General features: G+C 46.1%; 1 protein-coding gene across 1 annotated transcript; it reads right to left on the minus strand.

The window, feature by feature from the left end:
* Positions 1 to 268: 268 nt before the first annotated feature.
* Positions 269 to 8,983, minus strand: ptpn1 (protein tyrosine phosphatase non-receptor type 1). Its single transcript, XM_060051998.1, has 10 exons — positions 8,947 to 8,983; positions 8,724 to 8,828; positions 8,027 to 8,117; positions 7,511 to 7,611; positions 5,174 to 5,272; positions 4,874 to 5,011; positions 4,194 to 4,403; positions 3,239 to 3,400; positions 2,858 to 3,018; positions 269 to 2,411 (listed from the first exon to the last, which is right to left on the minus strand). The coding sequence occupies exons 2-10, from the start codon at positions 8,778 to 8,780 to the stop codon at positions 2,099 to 2,101; spliced, it is 1,332 nt and encodes a 443-aa protein (XP_059907981.1). The 5' UTR covers positions 8,781 to 8,828; positions 8,947 to 8,983; the 3' UTR covers positions 269 to 2,098.
* Between the last annotated feature and the right edge of the window lie 216 nt (positions 8,984 to 9,199).

A 9,199-nucleotide genomic window follows, 5' to 3' on the forward strand; every position in this document is an offset into this window, starting at 1 on the left:
CCCACGCAGGAGACACGTTAATACCAGATGATGCCCTTGAGGGTTTAACTTCAATGACGGTGTATGCATACAGTACAAAAACAGGAAAGTGTGGGCTGCAAATAAGGTCTTGGTTTTAGTCATCAATCAATAGAAAGCTACCAATGCGTTTCAGTAACGCTACCACAGCGCCATCTTGTGGTAAACTTCGATGTTACCGTTGGTCAAAATTAATTTGCATAGCCAGTGTGCAGAATAATCAGACGTCACTTCAGAAAATCACAAGGAATCAGTGGTAGACTTATTTATTTATTTTTAAAGTAAAACAATGGATGTAAAAAAAATATAATCATGGTGGACCCGGAGCAATACATTGTTGCCCAAGCACTTGGATTCATTTCCTGACTGAAGTTAAACAATATAACTCATTCAGCACGTTGAAACCTGATTTGAAAGATATGTCTGTGTCTGTGAGTGGCCATAGGACACTTTATACATTCTAGAGAAAAGTACAGCAATGTACTGTACTGTACTTCTGATTTCCACACACAAATGGACCGAAGCAGCACATTTAATCTCTTCTCGGGTCAGGTACGCTGCAGAATGCTCAACAGTAGAAAGGAATCACAGCAGGGCGCCCCCGCCCGGGCCGCTGTGTGCCGGTGACGTCAAAAGGTCATCAGTCCCACTCTTGTTTTTCACTCTGCTGGTGTTTCATTTTTGGTTTATTTCATATCCCTGGTTCCCTGTCTTACAAGGATGGTTGAGCGTTGAGTCTCGTTCGTAAAGGGCGATGTTGAGCATTCGTATTGCTGGTAAGATGGGAGAAGACCACAGGTTAGTTTGTTTTTCCATTGACTACTACTGCATTGCTATGCCCTGAAGAGGCGTTTTTCCACTTATAAACACCATCAATTCAAATGTTGCCTAATTTCATAACAGATTACACGAATGTAGCCTACTCGACAACTGTTAAAAAGCAACTTAAATTGTATAAAGTCTATTTTTTATCAACCTTCTTAAAGCCATGTTTCGGGAGAATGCCAGACGAAACGGAGACAAAAACATCACGATAAGTCAGACAGGAGGTTCCTGAGCTGCGACGCACGACTCCTTCAGGAACGCTCTGCGTCAGCCGGCTCTCTGATCCCGCCGGAACTGAACAACATCTTAAGATCTGCGTGAGCATGACAATGACTAACTCTCACAAGCACTCGTCAACAACATACCCCTTCCCAACCAAAATTGCACACACATACATGTCTACATTCACGCATAGACACTACAGCATCCCTTCTGTCTGCAACCCTGGAAAGGTGAGACAGCTGAAGGGCAGCCTGCCAGGTTCACCCCAACCCCCCTCCATTGCTCATTTATTTTGCTGGGATTTGGTGGAGGCTTTATGCGGACCTCCACATGTCACTGTTCAACTTCCTTCCGGGATTAAAACGGACCCATAGAAAATGGAAATACTATTGTTATAGAAATGGTCCTATTAGTTCTGTTTCAAGCACAGCAGGTGAAACCATGCTTCTCAGTCCCATTGGTTCAGGAGGAGAGAAGAAAATGAAAAGTTTGGGATGAAAATTCAATGTTAACTGAATCAAAAAACAGAGAACGTCTCAAACCGAACCACACTGAAGAGAAATATTTGGTAAATGAAGTGCGGGCAGACAGAGGCATATGCAAGGTGCCCCGAACAACGACCAACTCAGCTCTGCGGCTCCAAACATGTTCCCCCCCACTGCTCTGAAAAAAGGAGCATACACGAGTTTCATTGCTTCTCTCCAAGTGGGGACTTTGATGACGTGGTGTAAAGGGAAGGCCCTGAGTGTCCAGACGACCAACGGACGGGGCGGTGCCTCCCCCCCCAGTGCGCCTGCCCCCCCTCTCACACTGCATTTGTAAATGATGCATGTATAAAAATAACGAAGAAGAATGAACCTGAATTCAATGGCATCAATGAAGCAGGTTAATCCACTCCAAGTGCAGTGAAAAAGCCCAGTCAAGGACAACAGGCAGGACAGCCTAAATCGACTCCATAGAAAAGAAAACGGCTAAAAAGCTAAAGTGAGAATAAAATAAAAATTAATAAAAAAACAACAAAAAAAAAAAAACATCAGTGGTAGCAAGCTCGGTAGCAGACGTAGGCGCTGAGAGCGAACGCCGTGCAGAGGCACAGGTTGACTACGACGGGGGACCACGGCCCGGGAGCCTTCTCCCCCGGGCCGGGCACTCCGCCCTCCGCCGCCCCGGGCTCCTCTGGCTCCTCCGCCCGCCCCTGCGGCTCCGGTCGGGGCGGAGCCACGTCTCTGGAGGCGTGCTCCTGGGGCTCTCCGCCGTCGGGCCGGTCCTCCTCGTCCTCCTTGGGGCTCGGGGGAGGCGGGGGGTCTCCCACCGTCCTCCTCCGCAGGCGAGGGTCCTGCTGGGTTCTGCAGGAGACGGCGTCATAGAGGGGGGAGCATTAGAGTGGGGTTCTGGACGCCCAGTTCAATCTGTATAACCCTCAATCACAGCGGGATTCACATTTACATTTAGCAGAGGTTTTATCCAAAGCGACCTAGAATAAGTTCATTTGTCACAAGAAGGAGAAACAATGCATCGCCTTCTATACAGTAAGGATGTTCATAGAACCAAGTGCCAAGAATCAATTATTGCTAGGTTAACCCATTCCCCGTATTCAACAAAGATAGCTAGTATAAGACGCTACACAAACAGGCCCCCCCCCCCCAAGATTCTGTTGATCAAGCACACACAAGGACACGCTTCTGGACGTTCAATTGCTGTGCCTAAAGTTTGTGTTAAGCACTGGCATGTCGGAGGCCGCCGGGAGACGGGAGTGGAGCAAAGGCTGGCGTCGGTCTTGGTGTTTATTTACCCCAGAGAGTGGACGCTCTTGGCGATGAGCTCATCGTATTCGGCAGAAAAAGGCGGCTGGATCATGTCGTTCCGGGAATCCCTTCCGGGACGAGGAGGAGGAAGAGGGGGTGTAAACTCTGGATAATCCTCTTCATCATTCGACAACTCTTCCGATGAGTCCTTAATATAGAAAACAAACGAAACCTTTATTTAATTCCAATTGCGTAAATCCTTGAAGTAATCATATAACCTGTGCTGACCCTTTCAGTGGGTTCTTCTTTGCATCCTATTTGCCACACAAATATCTGGGCTTAGGCATCAGTTATGAACACATCCTGTGCAGACGTGTCTAATATAACCCCCACACACACACACACACACGGAGCGAGGGTAGACTTGCCTGCAGATCATCATCCCCCATAATGCACTTGGCCCCTTCAATAACGGCAAGGTAGGAGAAGCGCAGTTGGTCAGCGGTCTGGATCAGGCCCATGCGACAGCGCCGCATCTCCAGCAGCACATCGCGGATGCGGACAGACGTAGGGTCCTTGCGGACGGACATCTAAACGTGACATAGGACACGTTATTGGCTTTGAGCGGTTGTGGTGACCAATCCTAGTGGTGGATCTTGAGTCGACTTTCGGCGCACAATGCAGAGTCACAGACGCTTTGGTGGACAGTAACAGTCAAAACGTGCATTTATGTACATTGCTAAGCTTTGATCATTAATTCAATCGTTTCCGAGAGCCAGTACAGACCCGCCCTGACCACACAATCGGCAGCATTGGTTGCCTGACTAGTTACTGCTCGCACAGCCAACTTGTGAACAAGTTTCTTATATACGCTTGCTACGTTATAATATACTACGCTAGTTGCCAAGTCAAAACTCAACAAAATAGTTTTCACCGAAGCCCACGATACTTAAAAGGAGGAGCCACCAGTTCTGATTTGGTGTTCTTTTCATGACATTGAAGTCCCTTTTGTTAGACACTTCGACGCCACGGCGAAGGCAAGAGGGTGGGCTCACGCCACTGTGTGTGCGGATTTGTGGAGCTCCGTCTGGGCAGCGGGTGAGGTTGATGACCGCGCCCGAGAGGGGGTTAAGCTTCTCTGGCGCTTCTAGCACCGGTGTGGGGTGCAATTAAAAACGACGCCCTCCTTGTGATACTAACCCGTACACAACGGCCCTACCATAAAAACAAAGCATCGTGCATGTAGAATTAAATCTAGACAGACGACACCACGTTGCCGCCCTACTAAAATGTCTCTCAGTAAAAGTGCTCCTAGGGAGAACGTGGTGCGTGTGTAGATTGGACCGGGAGGTGAACAGGAGGCGATCAGCAGCAGGGACCCACCAGAACTAGGCAGGTGTCCACGAGGCAGAAGGTCCCAGAGCGCCCGATGCCGGCGCTGCAGTGCACCACCACGGGCCCGTGTTCCGCGCTCAGACAGCCCGTCTCCCGCACCTTGAACAGGAAGTTGAGGAAGGAGGCGGGAGATTCGGGGACCCCAAAGTCCGGCCAGGTGGTGTAGTGAAAGTGTAAGATCTCCCTGGTCTCCTGTGTCTGGGTAACCAAGATAAACACACTTTGAATGCTCAATGCGCTCATTCAGTTCAATTCCCCTTCAATCTCTTTCATCTGCACCAGAGGTGTACATGTGCATTTCACTACTCGGGGCCCAAAATAAGCCCCTTTTTGTTCCATGGTCCATAATGACCCAACTCTAATTAGTGGGCTCTCTGTACGTATTCTCTGGACAGCCGTTCATCCCATCAATGTCACACCTGAGGGTTTTTATTCTGAGGACCTAAGGGAGTGCAGCTTCGAGTGTAAAGGGCACATAGGCTGACTGCTTAGGGGCCGAGCAGCTCGGCGCATTCAGAATAGATATCTTTTAAATAATAATAATATTAATATTAATAATGATAATTTAGTAACAGACTTCACACTAATAAAAACAATAACCTACACAAGCATTAATGATGTGTTACACAAGAAGCATTGTATAAACAATCATCATAAAGCAGTCTTACAACGAGGTTTTCCAGCTCCAGCTGACGGACGGTGTAGTACACTTTGACGTCCTCTGAAATGAGGCTGACCCTGAAGCTGGTGTCTTCAAAGACAGCGTCTCTTTCCTCTATTTGGGGCCAGTATTGGGCACATTTTATCTAAGAAAATAACAATAACAGAACAGCACATACAAGCATCACAATTCAGTTAGAGGAAAGGCAAAAAATCTATATAATCATGAATATTTGCGGAATGTATAAGACATTGTAGAGACCCTCAATTGTATGCTTGTGAACACCAACGGAACCAAAGCCACTTACAGATCCCTTCTCGATGACTCTGTTGAGCATCACCACCCCACGGGTCCTCTGCTCCCACACCATCTCCCAGAAGTGGCCACATGTGTTCGGGAGCGGCCCCTAAACGCACACATCAGAGGCGTGCTTGAGGACACACGGGCGGTGTACAAGTCAAGTGCCGAGCACTTTGAACAGAGTCACAGAACTATCGCTAAGTCACGTGCAGTGTACTTTGAACAGAGTCACAGAACTATCGCTAAGTCACGTGCAGTGTACTTTAAACAGAGTCACAGAACTATCTCTAAGTCACGTGCAGTGTACTTTAAACAGTCACAGAACTATCGCTAAGTCACGTGCAGTGTACTTTAAACAGTCACAGAACTATCGCTAAGTCACGTGCAGTGTACTTTAAACAGTCACAGAACTATCGCTAAGTCACGTGCAGTGTACTTTAAACAGTCACAGAACTATCGCTAAGTCACGTGCAGTGTACTTTAAACAGAGTCACAGAACTATCGCTAAGTCACGTGCAGTGTACTTTAAACAGAGTCACAGAACTATCGCTAAGTCACGTGCAGTGTACTTTAAACAGAGTCACAGAACTATCGCTAAGTCACGTGCAGTGTACTTTAAACAGAGTCACAGAACTATCGCTAAGTCACGTGCAGTGTACTTTAAACAGAGTCACAGAACTATCGCCAAGTCACGTGCAGTGTACTTTAAACAGAGTCACAGAACTATCGCCAAGTCACGTGCAGTGTACTTTAAACAGAGTCACAGAACTATCGCCAAGTCACGTGCAGTGTACTTTAAACAGAGTCACAGAACTATCGCTAAGTCACGTGCAGTGTACTTCAAACAGAGTCACAGAATCCTGTGGTGCACAGGGTTAGGGTTACTGCTGGGTGCTCATCGGTAAGTCATGTGTAGTGTGGTGCCACACGATGTCATCGAGGGACAGTAAACGATGCTGGGGTTAAATATCGACCTACAATGGGCAGCCAGTAAGAGGGCCGTTTTGTCTTGGTCGGAAACCCTGCATTTAGCTTGTTACCACACGCCTTGCACTGTCATTCATTTCCCCTAGCGTCTATTCAGAAAGTACACTGTGAGATAATTATCTAATTGCAGAAGACAGTTTAGCCAGCTTCATGATTATGTCTTTTTTGCACACTTACAGAAGCAAGTCAAAAAAAATAAAAATAAAAATATCGCTGACACATTTGTTCCCTTAATGTAAATAGAGCTGACTTCTGCACTATTTTCCCCAGCCGTCAGCTGGTGACAGCATTATCTCCAGAACAGGATTAGTTAAAGCGTGGGTCTATGATTAAAACCAGTCAGGGAGCTCTGGGGTCCGGCGCCCAGGGAGCGTCGGACCAAGCATGTCCAACAGGATGCGCTGGGCGGCCAGACAGCTTCAGCCCATACACATAGTCATAAGATACTTCCATTAAGATCATCTTGAAAATGGCTTTTTAAGGATGTAGACAGGAAAATAAATATTTTTGCGTGCCCCCGAGAAATGATAAGTGTACATCTTTTTCCACAGGCTGCCGTCTTAAGTTTGTGTGCACGGTCGGTACCAAGCGGTTAGACACATTACACCTTAACAACACTGACTACCCACGCCCTGCACGGTCCACTCACCACACCGTTAACACCCTCTGCGATACCTAGGGTGCCCCAGTACAATAAGCAGTACCTGAGATGTAGGCACTTTTAACAACTTTGTTCTCGTGAGACACGAGAATGGCATGAAGGCTGTGTTGGTGTCCATATCACACCCTACTCACCGGTGGTATGCTATATAAAGCCTGTTAAAAAAGTGAACTTACTCCCACGGCCATCGTACAGCACACAGCGGTTCACTGGGAGCTCATAGTTAGCACATGGCTGCCGAGAAAAACAGAACTCAACTCAACTGTGAGATAATTTGCATCTTGCATGCCCTAATTAGCCACCCTACGAGCACCTGCGCTCTTCCTACACGTCAGCGCACTCTGATCTTCGACTGAATAAAGAACGCACGACTACTGAACAATCAAATATTATTTACACCATGGGTGACTGTGAAGGTTGGCATTATTTTAACTCATACGGCACAGCATTTGTGCCACGGAATTGACCTCCCACCGTGAAAGCGTTTCATGTCCGCAGTCATGGAGGGGAAGATGCAAACATGGTGTCAGCCATAAATGTTGCTTATAGGGAGTCATTCTCTTGTTAACTACTTCAATGTAAATCCCATTAAAACTAAATAAACTAAAAAAAATTATCCATCAAGCTAAAACAAAGAGCAACCATTACGGCTTTAACAATGTATTATTTCAGAAGGACTGTGACATTGGAAATTACCTGAGTGAGGATGTAGTTCCTCTTTGCTTCCTCCATACATATTAAGCTGGCGTTGATGTAGTCATTATCCCCCAGCTGCAGAAGGATTCTGCTGTGGTCGACTGGAGTGAAAATACGATCCATTTTTAACAGTAGCAACAATATGTACAGCATCTATAAATATAGATCCATAATTTTGACTGCAAGATGACTGTCCTCCGACAACCACGTCACTACTGGCTGGTCAAAGTGCTTCTTGTAGTGGATGAGGTGTTCCACACACACACACACACACACACACACACACACACACACACACACACACACACACACACACACACACACACTGGGTAACTAGAAAACATTCTCTATAAATGCTTTAAATTATTATTATCAATTAGTTTAATGTGTTAGTGAAAAAAAACTTGTCAACTTCCCAGAGAAGCTTTCCACATTTCATTCCATCAACTATACACAAAAGTTAAGTGATGAGTTCATGACTTGGTCAATCGCACTGGGATAAGAAATGGTACTTACAAGGACTAACATCTCGGTAACGATTACGACATTTGTTTTCTGGTGACCTGGCAAATTTGCAAGGGAGTTCACTGGACTGTTGACGGATTTCCTGTGGCAAAACAAAAACATTGAATTCATGTTATTGCAATAAGGGCATACTGTCTGGTTGCCTCAAGCTCTAAAATGTACATTACACATTTAGAAGTATGTCATTCACTGAGCCTAAACTCGCAGTTGTGCCTCCGCCGCCCCCCATTACATACACCAGCGTGATTGTCATCCCCATTTGTTGATGAGTAAGTTAGCAGTTATTGTATACAAATGTCATATTAGCTGCTACATAAACGACTCATAACTAAGTAGTCTACCACTTGGCACATAAATGGTAATTATAGCATCGATATCCTTCGTTTGTTCTTGTCATAGCCGTTTGTGCCTGACAATCCCATGCTAGTCTACTACTGACGATACGTAACCCTAGGTGGATTATTTGGCTAAAGATTTGTATCTGGAATGTTGATATAGTGCCAGGGGTGCTGCTTATAAGGCACAGGCACACACATCAATCATCCACTATGTCAGGAGGGAGGATGGCCAAATATGAGGAACCAGATATGTTTCTTATGTAGGCGGCAGCCCAGGGGAAACATATCTTCTGGTTCCCAGAACGAATCATACACGATAAATCCCACCTTGATTAAGCGAAAAATCCTACCTGGTAAATGGCGCTCCAACTCCCGACTTGATCGATTTCGCGGAACTCTTCTTCCATTGCACTTCTGCGACCTGGAGCGATACGCCGTCTGAAGTTCCCCGATTACTTGGAAACAATACCAAGAAAAAACGGTCACGGTGGAGTTTACAAAATCAACGTAATTCTCTATTTCTGAGTCCTAATATGCTTCAGTGTACTGTGATGTCTTTACGTTTGGTCTTACCGGAAACACGCCGTAAACTCCTCCTACACGTTATCGCGACCGTCCTTGAGTAGCTCATAAGCGTACATTCATTTTGTACATTATGCGTCAAATTAATTCAACCCACAGAGCTGTAAAGACAATAACCTGTTCGTATTGATAGCAGCTTACATGTATTCCTTTAATCGCTTAGTTCCCCCCGCATTTTAGGTTTGAGTCACGTTAGGAGGACGCACAAAAGGCAGCTTCTTTTGGAATCAGACGAGCCCATCGG

The sequence above is a fragment of the Gadus macrocephalus genome, chromosome 1 (genome assembly GCF_031168955.1).
Source record: "Gadus macrocephalus chromosome 1, ASM3116895v1".
In the NCBI taxonomy this organism is placed as follows: Eukaryota; Metazoa; Chordata; class Actinopteri; order Gadiformes; family Gadidae; genus Gadus; species Gadus macrocephalus.

Coding starts and splice junctions, on each gene's coding strand:
- ptpn1 (XM_060051998.1), bottom strand. CDS start 8,780: ATGGAAGAAGAGTTCCGCGAAATCGATCAAGTCGGGAGTTGGAGCGCC. Junction 7,612..8,026: donor TTACCGAGATGTTAGTCCTT/GTAAGTACCATT, acceptor TTTTCACTCCAG/TCGACCACAGCAGAATCCTT. Junction 4,404..4,873: donor TGGAGCTGGAAAACCTCGTT/GTAAGACTGCTT, acceptor TTGGTTACCCAG/ACACAGGAGACCAGGGAGAT.